Source organism: Salmo salar, chromosome ssa11, assembly GCF_905237065.1.
Source record: "Salmo salar chromosome ssa11, Ssal_v3.1, whole genome shotgun sequence".
Lineage (NCBI taxonomy): Eukaryota > Metazoa > Chordata > Actinopteri > Salmoniformes > Salmonidae > Salmo > Salmo salar.
Window position 1 is genome coordinate 33,706,594 of NC_059452.1, and position 16,728 is coordinate 33,723,321.

General features: G+C 46.9%; 1 protein-coding gene across 4 annotated transcripts in view; it reads left to right on the forward strand.

The window, feature by feature from the left end:
- Positions 1 to 15,946, forward strand: part of LOC106562531 (E3 ubiquitin-protein ligase TRIM21) — a 17,047-nt gene extending 1,101 nt beyond the window's left edge. The window contains exons 3-8 of one of the 4 annotated variants that reach the window (XR_006757559.1): positions 1,500 to 1,594; positions 1,894 to 1,953; positions 2,091 to 2,577; positions 2,717 to 3,107; positions 9,088 to 10,688; positions 13,841 to 15,946. Coding sequence is in view for 1 of the 4 variants with exons in the window: in XM_014127465.2 (XP_013982940.2) it covers positions 1,557 to 1,594; positions 1,894 to 1,953; positions 2,091 to 2,577; positions 2,717 to 3,107; positions 9,088 to 9,443; positions 13,841 to 13,873 (1,365 nt within the window). In the remaining 3 variants the exon portion in view is untranslated. Of the gene's footprint in view, positions 1 to 1,499; positions 1,595 to 1,893; positions 2,008 to 2,090; positions 2,578 to 2,716; positions 3,108 to 9,087; positions 10,689 to 13,475 lie in introns of all 4 variants that reach the window. The other 3 variants (XR_006757561.1, XR_006757560.1, XM_014127465.2) reach the window with 3 other exon arrangements.
- Positions 15,947 to 16,728: the final 782 nt, after the last annotated feature.

Below are 16,728 nucleotides of genomic sequence, written 5' to 3' on the forward strand. Positions count from 1 at the left end.
TCCAGAATTTTATGAAGAGTGATCAGATGAATTGCAATTAATTGCAAAGTCCCGCTTTGCCATGCAAATGAACTGAATCCCCAAAAAACATTTCCACTGCATTTCAGCCCTGCCACAAAAGGACCAGCTGACATCATGTCAGTTATTCTCTCGTTAACACAGGTGTGAGTGTTGACGAGGACAAGGCTGGAGATCACTCTGTCATGCTGATTGAGTTCGAATAACAGACTGGAAGCATCAAAAGGAGGGTGGTGCTTGGAATCATTGCTCTTCCTCTGTCAACCATGGTTACCTGCAAGGAAACACGTGCCGTCATCATTGCTTTGCACAAAAAGGGCTTCACAGGCAAGGATATTGCTGCCAGTAAGATTGCACCTAAATCAACCATTTATCGGATCATCAAGAACTTCAAGGAGAGCGGTTCAATTGTTTTGAGGAAGGCTTCAAGGGCGCCCAAGAAAGTCCAGCCAGCGCCAGGACCGTCTCCTAAAGTTGATTCAGCTGCGGGATCGGGGCACCACCAGTACCGAGCTTGCTCAGGAATGGCAGCAGGCTAGTGTGAGTGCATCTGCACGAACAGTGAGGCGAAGACTTTTGGAGGATGGCCTGGTGTCAAGAAGGGCAGCAAAGAAGCCACTTCTCTCCAGGAAAAACATCAGGGACAGACTGATATTCTGCAAAAGGTACAGGGATTGGACTGCTGAGGATTGGGGTAAAATCATTTTCTCTGATGATTCCCCTTTCAGATTGTTTGGGGCATCCGGAAAAAAGCTTGTCCGGAGAAGACAAGGTGAGCGCTACCATCAGTCCTGTGTCATGCCAACAGTAAAGCATCCTGAGACCATTCATGTGTGGGGTTGCTTCTCAGCCAAGGGAGTGGGCTCACTCACAATTTTGCCTAAGAACACAGCCATGAATAAAGAATGGTACTAACACATCCTCCGAGAGCAACTTCTCCCAGTTTGGTGACGAACAATGCCTTTTCCAGCATGATGGAGCACCTTGCCATAAGGCAAAAGTGATAACTAAGTGGCTCGGAGAACAAAATATCGATATTTTGGGTCCATGGCCAGGAAACTCGCCAGACCTTAATCCCATTGAGAACTTGTGGTCAATCCTCAGAGGCAGGTGGACAAACAAAAACCCACAAATTCTGACAAACTCCAAGCATTGATTATGCAAGAATGGGCTGCCATCAGTCAGGATGTGGCCCAGAAGTTAATTGACAGCATGCCAGGGCGAATTGCAGAGGTCTTGAAAAAGAAGGGTCAACACTGCAAATATTGCCTCTTTGCATCAACTTCATGTAATTGTCAATAAAAGCCTTTGACACTTATGAAATGCTTGTAATTATACTTCAGTATTCCATAGTAACATCTGACAAAAATATCTAAACGCACTGAAGCAGCAAACTTTGTGGAAATTAAAATTTGTGTAATTCTCAAAACCTTTGGCCACGACTGTATATATAGACATAACTGTTTATGTTTACTGGCTAGGTTTTCTGAGTGAGATCTGTCTGAGCAGTCCTGAGTCTAAATCAGACATTAGACTGTATGGAGCCTGAGGGAGACCCTGAAGTCATGAGCAGGAGGTGAGTCAGAGAGAGGGGGAGTCTGATGTTGAAGGTGATCAGAATGGCTGTGTATTTATTGGCGTTTACCTTGCCTTCTAAGGGGTTGAGTGGACCTTATCACATGCCAGGAAAATGCACCCTACACCATAACAGAGCCGCCATAGCCCTCATTTACTCAAGTGTTTCCTTTATTTTGGCGGTTTACTGTATTTCACGTTTGATGAATGTGTTTAGTTTCATCTGCTTTCACTTTAAGACAACACAGAAGATAATGTGATGATATCATTACAGATAACTATCATTTGTATGAATTGCAGAGCCAAGCGGGAGAGAATGGAGTCTCCTGCTCCCAGCTGTCTCTCTATGAATAGTGCCAGGTCAATGGAGCCACCCTTTGACTTTAAAAAATAAACCTTGACCCCTGATCTGAGGTGAGTGTTGAAATGAGTAGCTTAATTATAATTTTTTTAAACACCCCACTCTCTCTCTCTCTCTCTCTCTTTCTCTTTCTCAGTGCCAGTCTGCTGACTGAGGATCTGTTCAGATGCTCTGTGTGTTCAGAGGTGCTGAGGGACCCGGTCTCCATTCCCTGTGGACACAGTTACTGCATGCAGTGCATCAGCACATACTGGGTCCAGCCCGGCCCTGCAGGAGACTATGTGTGTCTCCAGTGCAGTAAGAGATCCAGAGTCCGGCCTGTACTCTGCACTAACACAGCCTTGGCCAGGTTGCTCCAGGGGCTCCAGCAGGCAGGCTTCAGTCCTGCCCTCCCTGCTCTGGGCTACGCTGGGCCTGGGGACGTGGCCTGTGATATCTGCTCTGGACAGAAGCTCAGAGCGGTGAAGTCCTGTCTGACCTGCACTGTCTCCTACTGTGAGAGCCACGTCAGGCAGCACTACACTGTCCCAGCACTGCAGAGACACACCCTGGTTGAGATCACTGGGGACGGGGGACACAAAGGCCACCAAGGCAATGCTGGACAGACAGAGAGCATCAAAGAGGTGCTGTCATTAGCAATACACTATGTGAAATGACTACAAACACTTATCTACAAGCACTTATAACATTATTAGAATGAGATGAACTGAACTGTGAATGTGTTATATTACCCGAACTGTGTGTTTCATGTTTTCTCTTAAGGAGGAGACTATGGGGACTGAGGAGGAGGAGAAGGAGAGGGAGAGTGTCTCTAAAAAGGTGATGGAAGTTAAAGAGGAGGAAGAAGATTCTGATGAGGGACTTTCTGATCTGAAGAAGAACCCTAAAACAAAAAATCTGATCTCTGAACTGAAGAACATCTCTAAGTTAAACTCTGACTTGGAGCAGGAGAACTCTAATCTTAAACATGATGTTCGTGAACTCAGTAAGGAGAATGCTGCGTTAAAACAAGAGGCAACATTTGAGAAAGAACTGATGGACATCAGAAGTGCTGACATGAATAAGATCATAGCTACTCTCACCTCAGACCCACAGCAACAGAGAGAGACTGAGTATGTGAGAAGAAACCTGAAGAATATGACCATGGACTATGGTTAGTATGACAATAATGACTCCTTAAAGTGACAGTTTAGATTCTTTAAGGTAGTACTAGGTTATTAGATAGTATTGTTAACAGGTTCATATGAATGATAGTTCAACACTCATGGTGTTATGACTGGTTTCATAATGATTTTATAAATGTCTTAAGTATACCCCATTCAAGTAAAGTGTTACCTTTTACATTTACATTTATATTTAAGTCATTTAGCAGACGCTCTTATCCAGAGCGACTTACAAATTGGTGCATTCACCTTATGATATCCAGTGGAACAACCACTTTACAATAGTGCATCTAAATCTTTTAGGGGGGGGTTAGAAGGATTACTTTATCCTATCCTAGGTATTCCTTAAAGAGGTGGGGTTTCAGGTGTCTCCGGAAGGTGGTGATTGACTCCGCTGTCCTGGCGTCGTGAGGGAGCTTGTTCCACCATAGGGGTGCCAGAGCAGCGAACAGTTTTGACTGGGCTGAGCGGGAACTGTGCTTCCTCAGAGGTAGGGAGGCGAGCAGGCCAGAGGTGGATGAACGCAGTGCCCTTGTTTGGGTGTAGGGCCTGATCAGAGCCTGAAGGTACGGAGGTGCCGTTCCCCTCACAATTCCGTAGGCAAGCACCATGGTCTTGTAGCGGATGCGAGCTTCAACTGGAAGCCAGTGGAGAGAGCGGAGGAGCGGGGTGACGTGAGAGAACTTGGGAAGGTTGAACACCAGACGGGCTGCGGCGTTCTGCACGAGTTGTAGGGGTTTAATGGCACAGGCAGGGAGCCAGCCAACAGCGAGTTGCAGTAATCCAGACGGGAGATGACAAGTGCCTGGATTAGGACCTGCGCCGCTTCCTGTGTGAGGCAGGGTCGTACTCTACGAATGTTGTAGAGCATGAACCTACAGGATCGGGTCACCGCCTTGATGTTAGTGGAGAACGACAGGGTGTTGTCCAGGGTCACGCCAAGGTTCTTAGCACTCTGGGAGGAGGACACAATGGAGTTGTCAACCGTGATGGCGAGATCATGGAACGGGCAGTCCTTCCCCGGGAGGAAGAGCAGCTCCGTCTTGCCGAGGTTCAGCTTGAGGTGGTGATCCGTCATCCACACTGATATGTCTGCCAGACATGCAGAGATGCGATTCGACACCTGGTTGTCAGAAGGGGGAAAGGAGAAGATGAATTGTGTGTTGTCTGCATAGCAATAATAGGAGAGACCATGTGAGGATATGACAGAGCCAAGTGACTTGGTGTATAGCGAGAATAGGAGAGGGCCTAGGACAGAGCCCTGGGGGACACCAGTGGTGAGAGCACGTGGTGCGGAGACAGATTCTCGCCACGCCACCTGGTAGGAGCGACCTGTCAGGTAGGACGCAATCCAGTCCAAGCATGGGCCGCGCCGGAGATGCCCAACTCGGAGAGGGTGGAGAGGAGGATCTGATGGTTCACAGTATCAAAGGCAGCAGATAGGTCTAGAAGGATGAGAGTAGAGGAGAGAGAGTTAGCTTTAGCAGTGCGGAGAGCCTCCGTGACACAGAGAAGAGCAGTCTCAGTTGAATGACCAGTCTTGAAACCTGACTGATTTGGATCAAGAAGGTCATTCTGAGAGAGATAGCAGGAGAGCTGGCCAAGGACGGCACGTTCAAGAGTTTTGGAGAGAAAAGAAAGAAGGGATACTGGTCTGTAGTTGTTGACATCGGCGGGATCGAGTGTAGGTTTTTCAGAAGGGATGCAACTCTCGCGCTCTTGAAGACGGAAGGGACGTAGCCAGCGGTTAAGGATGAGTTGATGAGCGAGGTGAGGTAAGGGAGAAGGTCTCCAGAAATGGTCTGGAGAAGAGAGGAGGGGATAGGGTCAAGCGGGCAGGTTGTTGGGCGGCCGGCCGTCACAAGACGCGAGATTTCATCTGGAGAGAGAGGGGAGAAAGAGGTCAAAGCACAGGGTAGGGCAGTGTGAGCAGGACCAGCGGTATCATTTGACTTAGCAAATGAGGATCGGATGTCGTCGACCTTCTTTTCAAAATTCTTTTCAAACGTCAAGCTCATTGATGAACTCTCCAAGGGAACCTGGAGGGCGATAAATGATAAGTGTTAACTTCTCTAGGGCCGGCGGGACGAAATCGTCCCACCTACGTAACAGCCAGTGGAATCCTGTGGCGCGTTATTCAAATACCTTAGAAATGCTATTACTTCAATTTCTCAAACATATTACTATTTTACACCATTTTAAAGACAAGACTCTCGTTAATCTAACCACACTGTCCGATTTCAAAAGGCTTTACAACGAAAGCAAAACATTCGATTATGTCAGCAGAGTACCCAGCCAGAAATAATCAGACACCCATTTTTCAAGCTAGCATATAATGTCACAAAAACCCAGAAGACAGCTAAATGCAGCACTAACCTTTGATGATCTTCATCCGATGACACACCTAGGACATTATGTTATACAATACATGCATGTTTTGTTCAATCAAGTTCATATTTATATCAAAAACCAGCTTTTTACATTAGCATGTGACGTTCAGAACTAGCATACCCCCCGCAAACTTCCGGTGAATTTACTAAATTACTCACGATAAACGTTCACAAAAAGCATAACAATTATTTTAAGAATTATAGATACAGAACTCCTCTATGCACTCAATATGTCCGATTTTAAAATAGCTTTTCGGTGAAAGCACATTTTGCAATATTCTAAGTAGATAGCCCGGCATCACAGGGCTAGTTATTTAGACACCCAGCAAGTTTAGCACTCACCAAAGTCAGATTTACTATAAGAAAAATGTTATTACCTTTGGTGTTCTTCGTCAGAATGCACTCCCAGGACTTCTACTTCAATAACAAATGTTGGTTTGGTCCCAAATAATCCATTGTTATATCCAAATAGCGGCGTTTTGTTCGTGCGTTCAAGACACTATACGAAAGGGTAAAGAAGGGTGACGAGAATGGCGCATTTCGTGACAAAAAAATTCTAAATATTCCATTACCGTACTTCGAAGCATGTCAACCGCTGTTTAAAATCCATTTTTATGCCATTTTTCTCGTAAAAAAGCGATAATATTCCGACCGGGAATCTGCATTTAGGTAAACAGACGAAAGAAAATAAAGCATGGGGTCGACTCGGGCACGCGCCTAAGCCTATTGTCCTCTGATCGGCCACTTGCCAAAAGCAATAATGTGTTTCAGCCTGGGGCTGCCTCGATATCATTCAGCTTTTTCCCGGGCTCTGAGAGCCTATGGGAGCCGTAGGAAGTGTCACGTTACAGCAAAGATCCTCAGTCTTCAATAAAAAGAGCCAAGATGAACAACAACTTGTCAGACAGGCCACTCCCTGTTCAGAATCCTCTCAGGTTTTTGCCTGCCATATGAGTTCTGTTATACTCACAGACACCATTCAAACAGTTTTACAAACTTTAGGGTGTTTTCTATCCAAAGCCAATAATTATATGCATATTCTAGTTACTGGGCAGAAGTAGTAACCAGATTAAATCGGGTACGTTTTTTATCCGGCCGTGTCAATACTGCCCCCTACCCCCAACAGGTTAAGCTTGAAAGGGCTGGTAACTGTGACAGCATGGAATTGAAAGGAGGCGATAGACAGATGGGTCAGGGGAGAAAGAGAGAATGTCCACTTGGGAGAGATGAGGATTCCAGTGCCACCACCCCACTGGCCAGATGCTCTCGGGGTATGCGAGAACACGTGGGCAGACGAGGAGAGAGCAGTAGGAGTAGCAGTGTTATCTGTGGTAATCCATGTTTCCGTCAGCGCCAAGAAGTCGAGGGACTGGAGGGTAGCATAGGCTGAGATGAACTCTGCCTTGTTGGCCTTAGACCGGCAGTTCCAGAGGCTGCCGGAGACCTGGAACTCCACGTGGATCGTGCGCGCTGGGACCACCAGGTTAGAGTGGCAGCGGCCACGCGATGTGAAGTGTTTGTATGGCCTGTGCAGAGGGGAGAGAACAGGGATAGACAGACACATAGTTGACAGGCTGCAGAAGAGGCTACGCTAATGCAAAGGAGATTGGAATGACAAGTGGACTACACGTCTCGAATGTTCAGAAAGTTAAGCTTACGTTGCAAAAATCTTATTGACTAAAATGATTAAAATGATACAGTACTGCTGGCTGGTGAAATAGGCTAGCTAGCAGTGGCTGCGTTGTTGACTTTGTTTGAAAGTGTAGCTGGCTAGGTAACCTCGATAGTTTCAGTACTACACCTTATCATGATACAAAGGCAACTATGTAGCTAGCTAACATAACACTAATCAAGACGTTCCTTTGTAATGTATTTAGTTTCTATAATGCTGCTCGTCGGTAATAGTTGGCTAGGTTTGGAAATGGCATCGCGGGGGATGAAAATAGCTGGCTAGCTATCCTCGATAATTACTCTAAACTACACAATTATCAAACTATGACAAAGACAACTTATTGACTAAAATGACTAAAATGATACAGTACTGCTGGCAGGTGAAGTAGGCTAGCTAGCAGTGGCTGCGTTGTAGACTTTGTTTGAAAGTGTAGCTGGCTAGGTAACCTCGATAGTTTCAGTGCTACACCTTATCATGATACAAAGGCAACTATGTAGCTAGCTAATACTAGCTAACCTGGCTAGCTAACCTTGATAATTACTCTAAACTACACAATTATCTTAGATACAAAGACAGCAAAGACAACTATGTAGCTAGCTAACACTACACTAATCAAATCGTTCCGTTGTAATGTATTAGTTTCTACAGTGCTGCTAGTCGGTAGAAGTTGGCTAGCTAGCAGTGTTGACTAAGTAGGAGAACGGTGGCGCGGCGGACGAAAATAGCTGGCTAGCTAACCTCGATAATTACTCTAAACTACACAATTATCTTTGATACAAAGACAGCTAAGTAGCTAGCTAAAAAAAATTGCTCAGATCAAACAAATCAAACCGTTGTAATGTAATGAGATGTAATATTACCTGCGGAGCGAAGTGCAGCACGACTACTCGCTCCAAACCCGTCCATCATTATATTTTAGATCTTGAAACAATCAGAAAATAATTTTGCCAGTTAGACTCAACAGTCCTGTATGTTACTCTTCAGTTAGACTCAACAGTCCTGTATGTTACTCCTCAGTTAAGACTCAACAGTCCTGTATGTTACTCCTCAGTTAGACTCAACAGTTCTGTATGTTACTCCTCAGTTGGACTCAACAGTTCTGTATGTTATTCTGCAGTTAGACTCAACAGTCCTGTATGTTACTCCTCAGTTAGACTCAACAGTCCTGTATGTTACTCTTCAGTTAGACTCAACAGTCCTGTATGTTAGTCCTCAGTTAGACTCAACAGTCCTGTATGTTACTCCTCAGTTAGACTCAGCAGTCCTGTATGTTACTCTTCAGTTAGACTCAACAGTCCTGAATGTTACTCCTCAGTTAGACTCAACAGTCCTGTATGTTACTCCTCAGACTCAACAGTCATGTATGTTACTCCTCAGTTAGTTTCAACAGTTCTGTATGTTATTCTGGAGTTAGACTCAACAGTCCTGTATGTTACTCCTCAGTTAGACTCAACAGTCCTGTATGTTACTCCTCAGTTAGTTTCAACAGTTCTGTATGTTATTCTGGAGTTAGACTCAACAGTCCTGTATGTTACTCTTCAGTTAGACTCAACAGTTCTGTATGTTACTCCTCAGTTAGACTCAACAGTCCTGTATGTTACTCTTCAGTTAGACTCAACAGTCCTGTATGTTACTCCTCAGTTAGACTCAACAGTCCTGTATGTTACTCTTCAGTTAGACTCAACAGTCCTGTATGTTACTCTTCAGTTAGACTCAACAGTCCTGTATGTTAACTCCATCTAGAGCGCTACATGAATACACTATAACAATAGTTTAGATGTCAGACTATTCACAAAATAGCCATATGTCAGAGAATAATGTATTATACAGTCAAATGCATTTTCCCAGATTTGTTATATATCCACTGATATTTTCTAATTCTAATGAAGTGTGTGTTTCTCTCCACAGTGGATGTGACTCTAGATCCTGATACAGCACATCCCCAACTAATCCTGTCTGAAGACAGGAAACAAGTTATATTTGGAGATGTATGGCAGGATCTCCCTGACAACCCAGAGAGGTTTGATATCTCTGTCTGTGTCATGGGAAAGGAGGGTTTCTCCTCAGGGAGATTCTACTATGAGGTGCAGGTGAAGGGGAAGACTGGCTGGTCTTTAGGAGTGGCCACGAAGTCCATCAACATGAAGGGGACGATTTACCTGAATCCTGAGGATGGATACTGGACTGTGATGCTGAGGAATGGACAGTACTGGGCTGGCGCTGTCCCCACTGTCCCCATCTTCCTTAGAGAGGAGCTCCAAAAGGTGGGGGTGTTTGTGGATTATAAGGAGGGTAAGGTCTCCTTCTACAATGTGGAGGCCAGGTCTCATATCTACTCTTTCACTGGCTACACCTTCACTGAGAAACTCTATCCATTCTTCAGCCCTGGTAATAATTACACTGGTAGAAACTCATCCCCACTGGTCATCACTCCTGTAGATGTCACGACTACTGCCGAGGGTGGTTCCTCTCCCTGTTCAGGTGGCGCTCGGCGGTCGTCGTCACCGGCCTACTAGCTGCCATCGATCCCCTTTTCGTTTTTCTGTTAGTCATGTCTTTATTAGTTGCACCTGTGTTCATTTAGGTAATTAGTGGTGTTATTTAAGCCCGCCTCTCCACCTGTTCTGTGTGCGGGCTTGTTATGTGTTTTCACTGTGTTCGTGTTGTGAATCGTGTTGTTGGACTTTGGGTTTGTGATGATGGAGAGGATGGATCGATGGGAAGGAGTGGTCTCCTCCCTTCACCTCCGGCTCACCCGACGAGTCCACCTCCTTCACTCCCTTCCCCGTCTGGATCTGGGGCACTGCGTCTTACGCCTCCGAGGGAGTATGATGGAGCAGCGGCAGGGTGCCAGGGATTTCTATTACAACTAGAGTTATACCTGGCGACCGCGAGGCCGACTCCCTCGGGGGAGGAGAGTGTGAGCCTCCTCATCTCCTGCCTGACGGGTCGAGCATTGGAGTGGGCCAACGCTGTTTGGAATGGACCAGACTCACTGAGGAATAACTACTCTGAGTTCACCCGCCGTTTCAGGGCCGTATTCGATCACCCCCCCAGAAGGACGAGCGGTGGGTGAACGACTGTTTCACCTCAGACAGGAGATGAGGAGCACGCAAGACTTTGCCCTAGAGTTCCGGACCTTGGCTGCTGGGGCTGGGTGGAACGACAGGGCCCTAATGGACCACTACAGGTGTAGCCTCCAGGAGGACGTCCGCAGGGAGCTAGCGTGTCGGGATACTACACTCTCCCTGGATGAACTCATCGACATGTCTATACGAATGGAAAATCTGCTGGCTGCCCGCGGGCGTTCAGAAAGGGTCCTGTCAGTTCCATCTCCTAGCCTGCCTGTGCCCATTCCTATGGAGCTAGGGGGAACCGCGTCAAGGGGAACCGGAGGAGGGTGCCCCTCCTGCACCAATTGTGGTCGAGGAGGACACATGGCCGACCGGTGCTGGGGGGGTCCCTCTGGGAGTCGAGAAGGCAGGCAGAACACTCCTCGTTCATCCCAGGTGAGTCAGCACCACGGGGGGCCAGTACAAAAATGCATGAAATGAAATGTATGAAATGTATGCATTCACTACTGTAAGTCGCTCTGGATAAGAGCGTCTGCTAAATGACTCAAATGTAAATGTAAATGTAATCCTCTGTTGGTCACGTGTTTGTCTTAATTCTTTTTCTTGATTTTGCTCCCTTTTCCCAGCATAAGGCGCTAGTCGATTCAGGTGCAGCTGGGAACTTTATGGATAGCGGACTCGCCCTTAAGTTGGGAATTCCGCTGGTACCGTTAGATTCCCCTTTCCCCGTGCACTCCTTAGATAGCCGACCATTAGGGTCAGGGATGGTCAGGGAGGCCACAGTGCCACTGGACATGGTAACGCAGGGGAATCATAAGGAACAAATTAGTTTCTTTCTTATCGATTCACCTGCATTTCCAGTGGTGCTGGGGGTGCCTTGGCTAGCCAGTCACAATCCCAAGATTTTGTGGAAACAGGGGATTCTCCAGGGATGGTCAGAGGAGTGTTCAGGTAGGTGTCTGGGTGTTTCCATCGGTGCCACGTCGGTGGAGAGTCCAGACCAGGTTTCCACTGTGCGCATTCCCCCTGAGTATGCCGATTTGGCTCTCGCCTTCTGTAAGAAGAAGGCGACTAAATTACCACCTCATCGACAGGGGGATTGTGCGATAGATCTCCAGGGTAACGCTGTGCTTCTGAAGAGTCACGTGTACCCATTGTCCCAGGAGGAAACGTTGGCTATGGAGACATATGTCACGGAATCTCTGAGACAGGGGTACATTCGGCCCTCCATTTCACCCGTCTCCTCGAGTTTCTTTTTCATGAAGAAAAAGGGGGGAGGTTTGCGTCCGTGCATTGATTATAGAGGTCTCAATTCCATTACAGTGGGGTTCAGTTATCCGCTACCTCTCATTGCTACGGCGGTGGAATCATTTCACGGAGCACGTTTTTTCACGAAACTGGATCTCAGGAACGCGTATAATCTGGTGCGTATTCGGAAGGGAGACGAGTGGAAAACCGCATTTAGTACCACATCGGGCCACTATGAGTACCTCGTCATGCCGTATGGGTTGAAGAATGCTCCAGCCATCTTTCAATCTTTTGTCGATGAGATTCTCAGGGACCTGCACAGGCAGGGAGTGATTGTGTATATCGACGATATCTTGATTTACTCCTCCACACGCGCTGAGCATGTGTCTCTAGTACGCAAGGTGCTTGGTAGACTGCTGGAGCATGATCTACACGTCAAGGCTGAGAAGTGTGAGTTCTTCAAAAGAGCCGTCTCCTTCCTGGGTTATCGCATTTCCACCTCAGGGATGGTGATGGAGTGTGACCGCGTTAATGCCGTGCGTAATTGGCCGACTCCAACCACGGTGAAGGAAGTGCAGCGGTTTTTGGGGTTTTGCCAATTACTACCGGAGGTTTATCCGGGGTTTTGGCCAGGTGGCGGCTCCCATTACCTCAATATTGAAGGGGGGACCGGTGCGTTTACAGTGGTCAACAGAGGCGGACAGAGCCTTCAACCAGTTGAAGGCGCTGTTCACTGATGCGCCCGTGTTGGCGCACCCGGACCCCTCTTTGCCGTTCATAGTGGAGGTGGACGCATCCGAGGCTGGGGTGGGTGCTGTTCTATCACAGCGCTCGGGTGCGCCACCGAAACTCCGCCCCTGCGCTTTCTTCTCTAGGAAGCTCAGTCTGGCGGAGCGGAACTATGATGTGGGGGACCGTGAGTTGTTAGCTGTGGTCAAGGCTCTGACCGTGTGGAGACATTGGCTTGAGGGGGCTAGACACCCTTTTCTCATCTGGACTGACCACCGGAACCTGGGGTATATCCGGGCAGCCCGGAGACTGAATCCGCGTCAGGCACGGTGGGCCATGTTTTTCACCCGATTTCAGTTCAGGATTTCATATAGACCAGGCTCCATGAACACCAAGGCTGACGCACTGTCCCGCCTCTATGACACTGAGGATAGACCCATCGATCCTACTCTCATCCTTCCAGCTTCTAAGCTGGTAGCACCAGTGGTATGGCAGGTGGACACGGACATTGAGCGGGCGTTGCAGATAGAGCCTGCGCCTTCTAATTGTCCTACAGGTCGTAAGTATGTTCCGCTTGGTGTCCGTGATCAATTGATTCGATGGGCTCATACGCTACCCTCGTCTGGTCATCCTGGGGTGGCGAGGACAGTGCAAGGCCTTAGGGGGAGGTACTGGTGGCCCACCTTGGCTAAGGACGTGAGGTTTTATGTCTCTTCCTGTTCGGTATGCGCCCAGAGCAAGGCTCCTAGGCACCTTCCTAGAGGGAAGTTACAACCCCTCCCCGTTCCACAAAGGCCGTGGTCTCACCTGTCGGTGGACTTTCTTACCGATCTTCCACCATCTCAGGGGAATACCACGGTTCTGGTAGTTGTGGATCGGTTTTCTAAGTCCTGTCGTCTCCTCCCGTTGCCCGGTCTCCCTACGGCCCTACAGACTGCGGAGGCTCTATTCACCCATGTCTTCCGGCATTACGGGGTGCCGGAGGACATCGTCCCTGATCGGGGTCCCCAGTTCACATCCCGTGTATGGAGGGTGTTTATGGAGCGTCTGGGGGTCTCGGTCAGCTTGACCTCCGGTTATCACCCCGAGAGCAATGGGCAGGTGGAGAGAGTGAACCAGGAGATGGTTAGGTTTCTGCAGTCGTACTGCCAGGACCGGCCAGGTAAGTGGTCGAGGTACTTACCATGGGCTGAGTTGGCGCAAAACTCACTCCGCCACTCATCCACTAACATATCGCCTTTCCAGTGTGTGTTAGGCTACCAGCCGGTCCTGGCACCATGGCATCAGAGTCAGACCGAGGCTCCTGCGGTGGAGGATTGGGTGCAGCGCTCCAAGGACACCTGGAGGGCTGTCGAAGAATCCCTGAAGCAAGCCGGAAGACGGCAGAAGAGGAGCGCTGACCGCCACCGCAGTGAGGCTCCCATATTCGCACCAGGAGACAGGGTCTGGCTCTCGACCCGAAACCTGCCCCTCCGCTTGCCCTGCCGGAAGCTGGGTCCGCAGCGTGTTGGGCCCTTCAAAGTCCTGAGGAGAATAAACGAGGTGTGTTATAGATTAAAACTCCCTTCTTATTATCATATTAACCCCTCGTTTCATGTGTCTCTCCTCAGGCCGGTGGTAGCTGGTCCCCTTCAAGAAGGTGAGGTGCCGGAGGTCCCTCCGCCCCCTCTAGACATCAAGGGGTCCCCGGCGTATACAGTACGCACCATTCTGGACTCAAGACGCCGGTTGGGGGGCCTACAGTACCTCGTGGACTGGGAGGGGTACGGTCCGGAGGAGAGGTGCTGGGTGCCGGTGGGGGACATACTGGATCCATCACTATTAGAGGATTTCCATCGTCTCCATCCGGATCGCCCCGCGCCTCGTCCTCCGGGTCGACCCCGAGGCCGGTGTCGGCGCGCTGCGGGAGCCGCGCGTCGGGGGGGCGGACTGTCACGACTACTGCCGAGGGTGGTTCCTCTCCCTGTTCGGGTGGCGCTCGGCGGTCGTCGTCACCGGCCTACTAGCTGCCATCGATCCCCTTTTCGTTTTTCTGTTAGTCATGTCTTTATTAGTTGCACCTGTGTTCATTTAGGTAATTAGTGGTGTTATTTAAGCCCGCCTCTCCACCTGTTCTGTGTGCGGGCTTGTTACGTGTTTTCACTGTGTTTGTGTTGTGAATCGTGTTGTTGGACTTTGGGTTTGTTACGCCCTGTTGTGTTTGGGCATTTTTTCTCTTTTGTGGTACTTATTAAATATATATTGTACCAAACATTTTTCTGCCTCCTGCGCCTGACTCCACACCCACGACGTCCAAGCGTTACAGTAGATGTCACTGACTGGTTTATACTAAACATTGAAATTCTGTTAACTTAACTGATAATGTAATAGCGACCAGATAATGTAATAATTAATTGTAATGTAATACAGATTACATAAATCAGCAGATAATGTATTAACATTTTACATTCATAATGCAATAACTTTTCCTGATAATGTAATCATTCAATTGCAGTTATTAAGAAATCCTTAGGCGCTGACAATTTAGACCCGTTCTTACTTAAGTGTGCTGCACCTATCATTGCTGGTTCAGTGACACATATTTTTAATCTAACATTAAGCACAGGAATTATCCCTAAGGTGTGGAAAGCAGCTTTTGTTCTGCCATTACATAAGGGAGGTGACAGTAGTGATTTGGATAACTATCGACCCATCTCTAGGCTCCCTTGTCTGGCAAAGATCCTAGAATCTATAGTCAACAAACAGTTAGTCTTTTCTTTCTGCTAACAGTATTCTTAGCACCAATCAATCTGGTTTTAGATCTAAACACAGTACCACATCGGCCACTATGCTTGTTGTAAATGATATTGCAAATGCCATAGATGATAGAAAGCACTGTGCTGCGTTGTTTGTAGATTTGTCAAAAGCTTTTGACACTGTAGACCATGCTATCCTTTTGAGTAAGCTGTCATCTATAGGAGTGGGCACTGATGCCTGCCGATGGTTTTATGACTATCTTAAAGATAGAACTCAGGCCGTCATGGTCGACGGGGTCAAGTCTGACTCCTTACAGTTACTTAAAGGGGTCCCTCAGGGTTCAATAATTGACCCACTATTGTTCTCACTTTATATAAACAACATTGGTGATGATGTCAGATATTGTAAATTCCATTTATATGCAGATGACACAGTGATGTACTCTATTGCTCCAACAGCGGACCAAGCTTTAATGCAGTTGGAGTCTGATTTTAGGATACTACAGGGGTCTCTTTTACAGCTTAAACTTTTTTTAAACGCTAAGAAAACAAATGTCATGTTTTTTTCTAGGTCTAAACTCTCAGTTAGAAACACTTTTGTAATCACTAGCTTTGTGAATAAGGTTATTATTTCATTTAACATAGTAAATCACAGTCTCATAATGTAATCCAATAAGACCTACCTGTCCATCTATCTCTGTGGACCATATCATCTTAGTGGATGAGATCCATATTCTTCTTCCTGATATAACATGACATTGGGAAGAATAGAAAACAGTCCAATAAATACAACAGGAAGCCCAGGTCTGTATGCACTGTCATATGTTCAGTAAACCCCTGAAATTAGATTATTACATGACTTACTATAATAATTAAATACTGTCCTGCATGATTATGTTTCTTACTATATTTTAGTTGAATACTTTTTTGGGCTGTTGAACTAGAAGGAGAATTTGCAATAAATAATTTCATTGTACTTCATTCTTGTGTATTTTATTCCTCTTGTGTTACAATTTTAGTATTTGTATATTATTATTATTTATCAGCGTTGTTGGGAAGGGCACATAAGCAAGCGTTTTATAAATTGTTGTTGATAAAAAACAACTGTGCTTTCTAAAGGGTGACCTAATGCATGATTACTAAGTGTTCAGAGGTGCTAAGGGACCCGGTCTCCATTCCCTGTGGACACAGTTACTGCAGCACGTATTGGGCCTGGTCCTGCAGGAGACTATGTGTGTCTCCAATAAAATGCCTGTTTTGCATGTTATTTTTCCATTAATTAATACGTGTCACATATCAGTTTGCAAACAATGTAAAAAATATATCATTGAGTTAACAAATCCGCATACAAACATGCTCTCTTTTTTGTTTTCTTGAGTAAGGCAGCTCCAAAATGCAGGTGTTTCAACCTAGCTCAGTGCTTTCTGTGGTGGTGGGGCAAGCTAGCAGAAAATACGGAGTGTTGCTCCGTGATTGGCTCAGTGTTCTGTCACTCATGGGGACACTACGTCACCGGCAAGTCTAAGGGTAGAGCTAAAAAATTCAAGCCCCTTGGGTGCTGCCATAGAGTTACATTAGAAATGCCTATCCAAGAAGGCTCAAGGTCATTGGCCACAGATAAACTGATGTCAAATCACGTTATATCTACAGTAGCTTTGATTGGGCTGATCATGTCACCATCATACTTTAAAAAATCTTAGCTAGCAGTCATCATCATGAATCAAGTCGACAATCTACTAGCAAATCCTTTTTAATCCTTGTCA